Source organism: Crinia signifera, chromosome 2, assembly GCF_055691185.1.
Source record: "Crinia signifera chromosome 2, ASM5569118v1, whole genome shotgun sequence".
In the NCBI taxonomy this organism is placed as follows: Eukaryota; Metazoa; Chordata; class Amphibia; order Anura; family Myobatrachidae; genus Crinia; species Crinia signifera.
This window is the reverse complement of record NC_139218.1, coordinates 281,007,000-281,021,231: the sequence shown is the minus strand read 5'-3', so window position 1 is coordinate 281,021,231 and position 14,232 is coordinate 281,007,000. Positions and strand designations below refer to the sequence as shown.

The following is a 14,232-nucleotide window of genomic DNA, read 5'->3' as shown; positions in this document are numbered from 1 at the left end:
TGATATGTGGCATGCCTATATTCTGTGTATATACTGTGGCTGTACCTGCATACGGAATGCTATCTTGCAGTGATTTCCATGAATACACTATTTCATATGCAGATACAGCCTCACTCACACACAGAATATAGGCATGCTGCATATCATTTTAATCAGCAGAAGCTGCTGATGCCCCTAGGCATTCCAAATGCCCTAGGCAATTGCCTAGTTTGCCTATGCCTAAGGCCGGCTCTGATTAGAACCCATAACCTGTCTTGGTGGAGACAGCCACCTTACTACTGAACTATTTAGGGGGCACCAATATTTATCTTGCCTTCGGGCCACTGGGACAAACTTATGCCACTTACTGCAATACCATAATAGCTCTGTACTGGCTTTTTAATGAATGCCAATAAGTAATTTCTTTTTCATGCTCAGAGCAATGCCACCCAATCATATGGAGTACTTCTATGTTCTAATACTACTAAATATAATGCCTTAAACCTTATACCATACTGAAGTATATTATGGATATGTCATTGTTTTCAATTTATCTTATATTGTCAATATTTGAAGGTAGCAATATTTCAAGCAGAATAAACTGCATACATGTATACATACCTGGGAACACTGGTTAAATATGTCAACACATTCTGGAACTCCGCCTCTGGGATTTCACTGAATTCTGGGTATTCAGGAAACGTGATGACAGGACAACCATTTTGACCTCTTCCACCTAGGATGACAGTTCTGTGTTTAAAACTTTTATTTGGTCTTCTGTACATTGAATTAGTTGAAACAAAATAAATCAGTGTTAAACAGCCGTACTGGGTGCAATATACTTTTTCCTTTTAAACATAGAAAGAAATTGAAGATAGATCTTCTAATTATGTGGTGTAACTTGATATATTTAGGCTCCATAGCAAAAGTTCTGTAAGGGCCCCTATGTATCATCCAAATGTTTCTTTGACAGGTAAGGTGGGCCCCTTCCAGCTGTGGGCCCCATAGCAACTGCACTCCCTGCACCTATGGCAGTTATGCCCTAGTATGCAGCTATTTTTGGGTCCAGAATTTATAATAGTAAAACTGTATTGTAGCTGACTGTATATACACACACACAGATGCGTACCCTTAAATTGTACACATATAGATGGTACAGTTCTGTACATTTCACGGTGCATAAATAAAGCACTCAATGCAGTGTAAAGCTGGTATAATTTGATCCACCAATAAATCAGAAAGATAAGCTCATGGTACAATATGACAACACTACCATTGTGGCTACACTGTGGCCACCCTGCTAAATGCATCCTGCATCTCCAGCAAACTCAGACCATATTACATAAAATATATATGGTATCAAAGAAAAAGAAAAATAGCTAAATCGGCAACTTATAGCAATGTGAAAGGACCTCAGCAATCATTATGTCCCCTTTTCAGTAGAGAACGTAATGGAAGAGCTGCCAGAAAAGTAAGAACAATGCAGAGGAACACTGCATAAATAGGAGGAGCAGAAATTCATGGACCACTGGTACCCCTTTCAGACAGAAAAAAAACACCAGGATTTACCCTGGTCCAGGAGGGTAGACGCAGGCTTTTTTCTGTCTGAAAGGGTCAAGCAGGGTCTAAAATACCAGGACTTCAACCCTGGAATTTACCAGGGTTTTTCCAGGGTCTGAATTCCAAAAACCCAGGTCGCTGGCTGTCTGAAAGGGTGCGACCTGGGTTTTTGGGATTATTACACATTGCTAGGCACTGATGGGCTCTCCTGGTGGGGTGCTGGCTGATTGGTTGTAAGAATGGGCTGCTACGATTGGCTGGGAGGACATGGCACTGGGGCTGGCCTCTGAGGTCATTAGGTAGCTGCAGAAAGGACAGCATGGCCCACTGGAAAGAGCAAGAGGTGAGAGCTGCTGAGGGGAGGGGAGGAGGAAAACCGCAAACAGATGACTGGGACAGTCAAAGATTCCACGGTGTACTCAAACACATTGCAATTATATTGACAGCCATGTGAGGTAACATGTACCTACCAGTATATAAAAACAATAAAACTTGTTTACAACATATCCTTGAGTCATGCCATGGTTAATGCAATGCAGTGAGCAGTTACCACCCACTTTTCATGACCTCATCTCTGTGTGCATTTAAAACGGTCCTTTACTTATGACACACAGTATATTCCAGGAAAAATCAGGCTTCTGTAGGAAAGGGGTCGACACAGGAAATACCTGGGTTTTTCGTACTGTGTGAAAGGGGGTCAGAGCTTTTAGCAGAGTCTGGTTTTTGTATCCAAGAAATACCCAGGTTTTGGGGATTTTTCTGTCTTATACCCCTTTCACACAGAAAAGTCTGAAAATCCAGGCAAATACACGCCATTTCAAATGCTGTGTCATTTTGCCAGGATCAGCCTGACCCCTTCACACAGAAGAACAAATTACCGGGCTGAACAGCACGGGTATTTCTTCTGTGTGAAAGGGTCAACACGGGTCATAAATCCCGTTTCCTCGACCTGGTCAATTCCAGGGTCGGAGACACGGGTATGCTCTTTCACACAGAAAAAGGACCTGTTTATTTAATGAAATTCCCGGGTGGAACTGCTTCACCCGGGTATTTAATTTTCTGTGTGAAAGGGGCATTTGTTAAATAGCTAAATGCAGTAAAATAATTATGGGCCAAATGTAATAGGGTGTGAGATTGTGGGAGAGTTTTCCCTTTTTTTATTTTTTAGAGCGCCAATCAATCACATGGCAAAATCAGTTGCAGATTATTAGATAGACAGTCAGTAGGTCTACCGCAAAAGGTTGACATGCAATAGGCTGACAAGGTAAAAATGTCAACATGAAAGAGGTAAAAAAAAAAAAAAGTAGACATGAATTTTTCTTTTCTTTAAGGTGTCAATGCAAACAACTGTTGACATAGACCCTCAATTACTGTAATGTGTGCGCTCACTATGCTACGCTATTATATTCTCTCTATGCCAACATGGATGGTGAAGAAAGAACAAGCCCGTTTAAAAAGAAAAACATGAAAAACTCATGTCTGCCTTTTCATGTGTCTAACTTTTTCATGTTGACATTTTGAACCCTTCAACCTGTTGCATGTGTACCTATTGCATGTTGAACTTTTGACCCTGTCAACCTTTTGGGGTAGACCTACTGACTGTCTATCTAGACACTGTAGATCTATTAACTGGAACCAGGCAAAAAGGGGATTTTTGTAAGAACTTACCATTCAAATCCCTTTCTCTTGAGTCCATCCTGGTGACACAGCTAACCATGGGATGTAGGAGGGTCCGCAGGAGCAAGGCACCTATGCTAACTTCTTTCAGAGGCAGGCTCCTCCCTTTTGCATCCCAGCATTCCTCAGTTCAACTTCCAAAGCACACTAGGATACATTACTCAGTACAATGCCGGAACATATTAATATGCACACTCAAACAAGAACCATATAACATGACTACTCACATTAACCAGTATAAACTTACTGAGCGTAAGGGAGGGATCACTGTGTCACCAGGATGGACTCAAAGAAAGGGATTCAAATGGTAAGTTCTTACAAAAATCCCCTTTTCTCTGTTGTCCATCCTGATGACACAGCTAACCATGGGACGTTCAAGAGCTGGTCCTTTGGGAGGGTAACCTAGAAACATAGAATTTGACGGCAGATAAGAACCACTTGGCCCATCTAGTCTGCCCCTTTTTTAAACATGTTACCTCAAACCATATGTGATTCTTATTTTTTTGTAAGGATATCAATATGCTTATCCCAAGCATGTTTAAATTGTACTACTGTATTTGCGTCTACCACCTCTGATGGTAGGCTATTCCACTTATCTACTACTCTTTCTGTGAAGTAATTCTTCCTCACATTTCCCCTGAATCTTCCTCCCTCTAGTTTCAGTGCATGTCCTCATGTTCTGTTGCTCCTCTTCCTGTGAAGAAGGTCTCCCACCTGTACCTTGTTAAAACCCTTGATATATTTGAAAGTTTCTATCATGTCCACCCTTTCCCTTCTCTGATCTAAACGCTCAGGTTTGCAGTTCTCATCACTGCTCGCCCAAATGAAGCGTCCTCTGACGCTAACTCATGGAACCTGTAGAATTTGGTAAAGGTGTAAACAGAGGACCAGGTGGCAGCCCTGCATAAGTGCTCCGATGTAGAAGCATGACGCACAGTCCAAGAGGAAGCAACCGACCTGGTGGTATGGGCAATAATCCTGGAGGGAACTGGTCTGCTCCCTTTAGTGTAAGCAAAGGCAATCACCGACCATAACCATCTAGCAATGATCTGCTTAGAAGCTGGCCACCCTCTCTTATGTACGTCATAAAGCACCAAAAACAAATTGGTCTTATGAAAATCCTTCACTCTGCCCACATAAATGCGCAGCGCGCGAACCACAATTTCTTCAGTTTGTCCCTATTCCTTGCCTCCTCTGGGTGGCAAAACACAGAGAGCACAATCTCCTTTAAATGTAAATCTCCTTCAAATGAAAATTTGACACTACCTTCGGTAGAAACTTAGGCAACGTTTGCAGAACAGCCCTATCATGAAACACCAGAGAAGGAGACTTGCAGGACAAGGCCCCCAATTCCGAAACCGAAGTGATAGCCAAAAGAAAACTAGGTTTCCAAGAGAGAAATTTAAGATCAGCTGACCTTAAAGGTTCAAATGGAGGTTTTTGCAGAACTGACAACTCCAGAGACAGATCCCAAGGCGCCACCGGTGGTCTGTATGGAGGTTTGATCCTCATAACTCCCTGTAGGAAGTAAGTCTGCACTTCCGGTAACAGAGCCACTGTTTTTTGGAAGAAGATAGACAAGGCAGATAGCTGCACTTTCAAAGACTGCAGGCTCAACCCTGCCGAAAAACCTTCCTGGAGAAATTCCAGGAGCCTAGAGACTTTAAATCTAGACGTGTGAACCTTCTGTCGTTCACACCACCTGATGTAAGTCTTCCAGACCCTATGATAATTGGCTGCTGACACAGGCTTCCGAACCCTGTGTATGGTTTTGATAACAGCATCTGAGAAACCCTTTTTCTTTAACAAGGTCTCAAAAGCCAAGCTGTCAAATTGAGATGACCTAGGTCTTGATGGAGGAAGGGCCTTTGCTTGTAGGTCTGGACGAAGAGGGAGATGCCACGATTCTATCGACAACCTCAGTATGTCTGAATACCAAGACAGGCATCAACTGCCCACGCTGTCGAATCCCTGGTCCGTGAACAGAACTTGGGAACCTGACAATTTTGTCTGGACGCCATCAAATCCACCTCTGGGAGCCCCCAAAGTGAAACAATGTCCTGAAAAACTTCATGATGTAACGCCCATTCCCGCTCTAGCAGATCAGCTATGCTGAGGAAGTCTGTTTCCACATTCCGGATCCCTGGAATGAGACAGCCGACAGAGCTGGAACATTTAATTCTGCCCACTGAAAGATACGAGAGATTTCTTGCATAACCATCCTGCTGCGAGTGCCTCCCTGATGGTTGAGGTATGCCACCGCCGTGGCATTGTCCGACTGGATGCAAATGGAAGATCCCTTCAGGAACTCCTCCGCTTGCTGAAGTGTCCTCCAAACTGCCCGAAGTTCCAGAATATTGATCAGCAGTTGTGATTCCGAGGTGGACCAGAGAACCTGTAACCTGTGGTGCAGGACCACTGCCCCCAGCCCCTGAGACTGGCGTCGGTTGTGACGACCAACCAATCCCAGAACCGAAGGTATCACCCCAATTGAAGAGATTCCAGATCCGTCTACCACCTCAACGAGTCTCTCGTCTCCTGAGACAGGAGAAGTGTTTCTTGTTTCATGGACTTAGGATTCCCTGACCAACTGGAAAGGGTGCTCCATTGAAAAGACATCAAATAAAACCTTGCACACTGCAGGGTCTTGAAGGTGCCACCATCTTGCCCAGCAGCTTCAAAAACTGCTATATTGAAGGATTTGGCAACTGTAGAATTGCCAGCACCAACCGACGGATGTCCATGGCCTTTGATTCCGGAATCACACCCAAAAACTGAAGTCTCTGGGTAGGTGTCAAATGAGACTTCAGGAGAATTACCAACCACCCATGGTCTTGAAGGAACTGCATTGCAACTGTTAGATGTTCCTGCAACTTCTCTGCCGAATCAGCCTTGAACAAGAGATCGTCTAAGTACGGAATAATCACAATTCCTTTTAACCCGAGAGCCGCTGCCATGACAGCCATCACTTTTGTGACCACTCTCTGTGCTGTGGCCAGCCCGAAGGGTAGGGCCTGAAACTGCAGATGAGTTGCACCTATTGCGAAACACAACATAGACTGATGTTCCGTGCAAATAGGCACGTGTAGATAGGCATCCTGGATATCCACTGATGCTAGAAATTCTCCAGGTTCTATGCTGAAGAGAACTGACTGTAGAGATTCCATCCTGAAGTGATCCACCCATAAATGGAGGTTTAGCGACTTCAGGTTTAGGATAGGTCTGAATGACCCATCTGGCTTGGGGACCAAGAAAAGAATGGAATAAAATCCCTTCTTCCTTTCCTCCTGGAGGTACCGGAATCACAACTCCCTTCTCGAGAAGCGACGTTGCCGCCCCCAAGAGGGCTTTTCACAAGCGAGCTTCTCGTGGCAAGGGCATTGGGAGAAATCTCTTTGGAGGGACTCCAAGATTGATCATGTAACCCTGGGAGATGACAGAGTGAAACCAAGGGTCTGGGGTGGAAAGAGCCCACACATCCCCCCCACTCTGATCCCAGAATGGGGACTTATCCTCACTCTTGGTAGATTCTTTCCTTGTAAAGGAACCAAAATGGGATCTGGGCACCCTTCCTTTTCCAGAGGGAAACTTCCCTCTAACCAGTTGTCCTCTATTGGACACCCCCCCCCCCCGGAAGGAGGAGTGAAAGGACAGCATGAAGGCTCCAAACCTAGAAACTGCATGCTTAGTGGTAGGGAGTAAAGGGATCTTTCCCCCCATGGCTTATTTAATAAGGGTATCAAGTTCTGACCCAAAAAGAGACTTCTTAGACTCGCTAACAGCCTCCCAAGCTTTAAGCCAGAGAGCTCTCCTACTGTAGCTGTTACTGAAATGGCTGACACCTTCAAAGCCATTTTAGCACCTTCTTCACCAGCCTCACAAACATATTCCGCAGCACACTAACTTTTCAGCTAAAGCAAAGGCTTTCGTATCAGGCTGAAGCTGAGCACACAAGGTATCAGCCCACCTCATCATGGCCTTGGATACTGAAGCTGATGCAATAACCGGGCGAAAAGTAAAACCAACCCCTTCAAACACAGCTTTCAGACCGCATTCAATCTTTTTATCCACAGGGTCTTTGAAAGCAGCACCCCCTTGTACAACCTAGCAACAGGTGCATCCACCAGTTCCCACAATTTCATATGCTCCTCCGGCATGGGATACATGTTGGAAAATCTCTTAGGCAAAAGAAGCCTTTTATCTTTTATTTTATTCTTAAACACACCCTGAAGCGGTACCTTATTATCATCTGAGAGATTTAATGTCTGCTTAACTGCCAATATCAAATCTTCAATACCAGCAACAGAAGACTCAAAATTCTTCCCTCTGGTCCCAAAACATATCCCCAGCACATTCACCCGCATCCTCAGAGTCTAAATTAAGAAGGGGAGGCGTGGATAAAGGGTGTCTAGGCGAGACCACCTCAGGGACCATGGAAAACTGCTCCATAAAAGTATTAATTTAATGGACACACTGTGCAGTGTTCTGAATAACCTGAAGTAAAGCAGAGTCCCCCTGAGAGGGAGCAATAGAGCCCATGGAGGGTTGGGAGGAGGAAAAAGTCCAAGGAGATTTAACTAGTTCCTCTCTATGCCTATTCAAAGCCTGGACCAAGGCATTCATAGATCTCCCGGTACTCTTTACCTAGAAGGGCGCCCATCGCGGCCATCGCATGTACCAAAAAATTGCATGCGATGCGACCGACGCGATTACCGCGATTTCCCATAGGGAACCATGTTAAATGTCCCATTTGACCCGATTTTCCATAGGAAACAATGTTAAAAGGCTCACAGAGGCCAAATAGGCACCCTGAAGTGTGAAATGGCCCCCCCAATTGTTAACGCCACCCCACGATCAACGTCAACCCGAAGCGTGCCCGCATTCATAGATCTCCCGGTACTCTTTACCTAGAAGGGCGCCCATCGCGGCCATCGCATGTACCAAAAAATCGCATGCGATGTGACCGACGCGATTACAGCGTGCCCGCGAGGGGTGGCGGTACGCGTCCGACCTTTTCATACCCCCACTATCCACGTCGGCGTGGAGTTGAGAATAGAAAGTGTGACGAGCGCAGCGAGCCACCGAGCCCGAAGCGTGGCGAGCGCAGCGAGCCCCGCGAGTGGACGCGGACACCTGTGAAGCCCGCGAGGGGACGCGTATACCTGTGAAGGTGTCCGCGTGTGCTCGCCACACTTTCTATTCTCAACTCCACGCCGACGTGGATAGTGGGGGTATGAAAAGGTCGTAGGAGGCGTACCGCCGCCGCTCGCCACGCTTCGGGTTGACGTTGATCGTGGGGTGGCGTTAACAATTGGGGGGCCCATTTCACACTTCAGGGTGCCTATTTGGCCTCTGTGGGCCATTTAACATTGTTCCCTATGGAAAATCGGGTCAATTGGGACATTTAACATTGTTCCCTATGGGAAATCGCGGTAATCGCGTCGGTCGCATCGCATGCGATTTTTTGGTCGCATGCGATGCGACCAACGCGATTTTTTTTTCCTTACGATGCCCACGATCAAAATCGTGGGCGCCCTTCTAGGTAAAGAGTACCGATCTCCCCAAGGCAGCCGCCCACGCAGGTTCAGGCTGCTCAGAGCTGTGCACAGACTCACATGCACGGCACAAATTCCCCTGATCCATATGTTCAACTCCGCAAAACCTGCAGTTAATTAACATGGCAGAAGCTCCCTCCCCAAGAGCAGCAGCACTACACCTTTCTGTCATAACACCACACACAGTGCAAAATGTCAGGCGTCTGTACAGAATAATATACCATAGTATTTATCTGTCTGCGCTGCTGCAATGGTCCCTCAGCGGTCACCAGGAAAAGCATTGCCCAGAAGAAACTTTTCACTCAGTTCTGTATGTAAAATCCTCCTTCAGCTCCGCACAGTGTGGAGAGTAAAAGGTGCCAGAATAAAGTGCAGGTAGAGTCCAAGTCTATGCTTCAGCGGGGAGGAAAGCTGTTTTGGCACCCTCCCCCTTTCAGCCGCTCCTACCAAGTGTTTTTCCTTTCTTCCAGTGTCTCCCCTCTGTCTGGGACCACTTGGAAGTGTCCAGCTGCGCTGGACTCCTGTGATAGGCATAAACTCCAATGGATTTCTGCCTATAAGCCCGGTAAAATGTCTGCCCTCTCTGTGCAGAGAGGGCAGACAGCATCTCTCTGCAGACAGAGTGCTGACAGGACGCGCTTCTGTCAGTCTCTGCTGCACTGTCAGTGTAAAGAAACTTCCTCTGGAAGCTTTACACTGTAGCTTGTAACTAACCAAGAGAATTTTAATAATAATAAAAAAAAAAAAACCCTAGCTACTCTAAAAAACGGCTGCAGCCAGCCAGCATAGCACCCACACCAGTGGGCACCTAAAACGAATTGGGGAATGCTGGGATGTAGAAGGGAGGAGCCTTTCTCTGAAAGAAGTTAGCATAGGTGCCTTGCTCCTGCGGACCCTCCTGTGTCACCAGGATGGACAGCAGAGAAATCAACCCTGTTGTTTTCAGTGTAAATGATTACCAATTAAAAAAAAAAAGGGGGGAAACGTTCCCAAAATATCTCACTTTTGGATTATTACACCCTATTACATTTGGACCTCTCTCTTTATAATATATAACAATGGGTTTTTATTGTTAAGGGTGTTTCTATAATTAATAGCTGTCCTCTAATTCATTACTTTCAGGTGTTCGTTAATTATAGATCACCACATCCCCCCAAAAAAACCTGGATTTAGAGGTGTATAGTAGGTAAACTGACTGAACCGTTTGAAATCCTGGTTAATGTGTCCAAACAACGGACTCAGGAGGCTCAACAGCTTAATTGCTCCGTCAGTTGCACATTAACACAAGGTAGAATTTTTTTTTTAATTCTCCTCAGAATGAAATAATGAGCTGAAAACAAATCAAGGCTGCTCATGTATCACTTTCCTATATAATGTGTAATGTTCCCATGCCTTTCCTGGCACCCATCATTGTCTCCCTCCTCAGTTCCTGATATCCACAGGTAGAAGATGTAGCAAACCTCTTACCTGTCCTAAAGAGAGGTAGAAATGTAACCAGAGCAACTAATTAGTATCTAAATATTTTACAGTATGTACTATAATATATAAATGATAGCTAGAAGTTTGGTTTCTATGGGCAACTTCTCTACTTGTCCTCTTTAGAAGGTTTAATAGATAACCCCTTGTATTTATATATTAGTGTAAGGAACATTGTTTGCAACTTCAAAATGAAGTATGCAATGTCATTGGAAGAGCACTAGGGGGTGCTAAAAGAATTACAATTATGATGGTGAAGTAAGCCTACAGTGTTTTCATTAGAATAGCTATCAAAAAGAATACCAATATATTAAGGGACTCCAAAATATACAAATTAATTACCTAAGACAGCATGTGCATCATTTATAAGATGAGGTTTCCTTTTTCTGTGGGACCCCACTAGATATGGACTACTTTGATTCTATAATCAGATGGTACAGGTTGAGTATCCCTTATCCAAATATCTGTTATCCAAACTATTCCAAAAGCCATAGTCTCCAGAATGTACTTTTTCTTTCTTTTTCTAAAAACCTTCTAGGTACATCTGTAACTGGCACTACTGGGGGAAAAACATGTAACTGGCACTAAATATGTGCAAGAAAATGATTGCTTGGCATTTAAATTCAGTGTATGGGATTGTACACAAACTTTGTTTCATGTTTTAAAACCTTGTTTAATGCACAAATAAAATATATTTGTGTGTATTTCACACAATCTGATCTGGGAGCGCCCTGTGTGGGAAGCAGATGGGCAGCTGACATCTGCTGAGTTCAGCTGCCCGCCTCTCGCACCTCTGGGCGATTCGCATTGGGGATGCCCATGAATACTGGGTATTTCCATGGGCTGTGCCCCCCGCCCCAAGCCCCCGCCCACACTGTTAGGTGCAAGCGGGACGGCAAACATGTAGTTTGCCGTGCCCGCTTGCACCCTGCATCTGCACATGCCAAAATGCGTCTGTGGATGCGCAGACGCAAAACATCGGTCGCACGGGGGACCAGAGAAATTAGAGTAACCCCCTTAGTACAAGTTAATTTAAAAAAATTGTTTCTGAACCTGCGGCAGGCCTGCGTGTATACCACACAGAATATCATCGGTATGGCTAGAATGGTATGGAAGCATGAGTGCTGTACAGTGATGGCTGTAGTGTGATCTGCTAAAAATCCTGACTCCTGTCTCTTGGCTTCCAGGCCCTCATCATACAGTCATGGAGTCTGTGAGAGGAAGGATCAGTTTCTTTCCTATACCCCCAAATTTCATTTTAGAATAATAGAAATAGAATAGAAATATAGTAAAGTGCTGAGCAAGCGTCTTGGTGAGGTATTATTGCTATACTAAAACCTGGACCATTGGGGTGCCTTTATGGTGACCTTCGAGAACCTATAATGTAAGGGTTCTTTTGATACAATGGGGCAGATGTATTAAGCCTGGAGAAGAGATAAACTGGATATACAGTATAGTGAAAGGATAAAAAAGCACCAGCCAATCAACTCCCAACTGTCATTTTCAAACACAGTTGATTGGCTGGTGCTTTATTCTCCAGTGAATCTCTTTTCCAGGCTTAATACATCTGCCCCAAAGACTTTTCTTGCATTGCTTTCACTATATCCCCCCACAGAAAAATGAAGGCCAAATCTAGAATAGGTACCTCCAAATGACCACAATATGCAGTCCAATCTCACATAACTGAAGGAAAAATTAATACATTATTTGGGCAACTTACAAACTGATCATTTATTTGCAGGTAATCTTGGTATGCATCTATAATGGTCTACTTACTTGTGGGGCCTACACACGGTGCGATTTTGGGTCATTTTCTAAGCGATCTGACTAGATCACTTAGAAAAGGACCCAAATTCACTCCACGTGTAGGGGCCATAGTAATAGCAATTGCTAGTCAGATACATGCAGTATATAACTAGTCAGATCGCCAGTGTTCTCACCAGAGAACACTGACCCTGCCAGATCGTTCAGCACACATCACTGGTGCCTTGCTGTGTGTTGAGCGATCGAGCATTGCGCAGATCGCTGGCACACGTTGCTACGCATATAGGCCCAATTAGAGCGTGCAACTTATTCATCCACAAAAAGATGCATATAGACTCTAGCTAGATCATTGGTCGTTTGTCATATGGTATGTGTTTGCACAATATCGTTTGTCCAGGACGCTGAAAGTTAAAGGGAAATTGTTCAGCAATATCGTTCACTGAACACATCGTCTAGTGTGTATGGGCCTATTAATTATGCCTAGTAGGTGGAAATGTTATATGATGTCTAAGCATCTTCCTCCGAGTTACACGAAAAGCAAACACAGGGACAGTACATCCTACTTTTCGATGACTGCTCACAAGATGAAGAGACACATCTTAAACTTTTTCAAAACAAATAAAGAAAGTCATTCTGAAATAAACTAGTGCATTGAACTAGGCATAAAGGAAAGCCTATGGACTGTACCATGCGCAAACACTTAGGTCTGGCATCTGTCCCCGGAAAACAATAAAAGGTTATAGATTATAGACTTTAGTTACACAGTGACAAATATCCTGTATGCGGTTTTTCACCGGGAAATTCAGAGACACGTATTCATAAAGTGCTGGATAATTACATGTGTTGTGAAAGGGTGTAAAATGAAAATGGTTTGTGTCAGCGCCTGCTGTCTTAATAATTCTTTACACGGTTCTCTAAAAATAATATTTTAATTATGAAAAATATATAATAAATACATACAAATACATATATATAAAAAAAATATATATATATTAAAACAACATTAATAAAAATATCTCATAAGTGTGAATCAATTAGCTACAAATGTAACTCATGTTCTTTTGAGGTAAAGATAGCTATAGTCCCGTATGAGGGTGTAATAAAACTGACGAATATATTACCATCCCATGGCTCAGGTTGTTGTATTGGCCAAATCGATATGCTGTGACGATTTTAGGTTCGGTTTGCCTTATGATTTCAAAGGCTCAAGGGTCCCGGATCGACAGTCCTCCTTTCCTTCTCCTTGGATAATTAGGGATGAATTTTGAAACCCAAAATGTGGAATGTCCAAGATGTTTTTGGAGGTGGACGTCTCGGGATAAAGGTGAACCAGGTCACTTGTTTTTATTGGTGGATGGAGTCAGCAATTGTGGATCGCTCAACGCGTTTCTCCGGAACCACCGGCTTCCTCAGGAGCAAGAACACACTTGCTCCTGAGGAAGCCGGAGGTTCCGGAGAAACGCGTTGAGCGATCCACAATTGCTGACTCCATCCACCAATAAAAACAAGTGACCTGGTTCACCTTTATCCCGAGACGTCCACCTCCAAAAACATCTTGGACATTCCACATTTTGGGTTTCAAAATTCATCCCTAATTATCCAAGGAGAAGGAAAGGAGGACTGTCGATCCAGGACCCTTGAGCCTTTGAAATCATAATGCAAACCGAACCTAAAATCGCCACAGCATATCGATTTGGCCAATACAACAACCTGAGCCATGGGATGGTAATATATTCGTCAGTTTTATTACACCCTCATACGGGACTATCGCTATCTTTACCTCAAAAGAACATGAGTTACAATTGTAGCTAATTGATTCACACTTATGAGATATTTTTATTAATGTTATTTTAATATTTTTTTTTTTGTATATATGTATTTGTATGTATTTATTATATATCTTTCATAATTAAAATATTATTTTTAGAGAACCGTGTAAAGAATTATTAAGACAGCAGGCGCTGACACAAACCATTTTCTTTTTATATCCAACGTTTTGGGTACGTGACAAGACCCTGTGTCAGCTGCCTTTAATTGCGCAACACACACCAGTTTAAAAGGGTGTAAAATGTTGGTATGAATTGTTTATACATTAACATTGCTAAAAGCAATACTTTTACATTAAATCTCCAGCAACCCATCAGCACCCATAAGTGCATGTAGGAGGGGAGACATGGGCCCTTATTCTGATCGGTGCGGCCGGAGCCGATTATGCGGCCAG

At 43.9% G+C, this 14,232-nt stretch overlaps 1 protein-coding gene across 12 annotated transcripts in view; it reads right to left on the bottom strand.

Moving 5' to 3' along the window:
- MCF2L (MCF.2 cell line derived transforming sequence like) overlaps nt 1-14,232 on the bottom strand; it is a 244,660-nt gene that overhangs the window by 76,929 nt on the left and 153,499 nt on the right. For all 12 annotated transcript variants that reach the window (XM_083168689.1, XM_083168698.1, XM_083168692.1 and 9 more), the window contains one exon: nt 601-715. In XM_083168689.1, the coding sequence (XP_083024815.1) occupies nt 601-715 (115 nt within the window). The remainder of the gene's footprint in view (nt 1-600; nt 716-14,232) is intronic.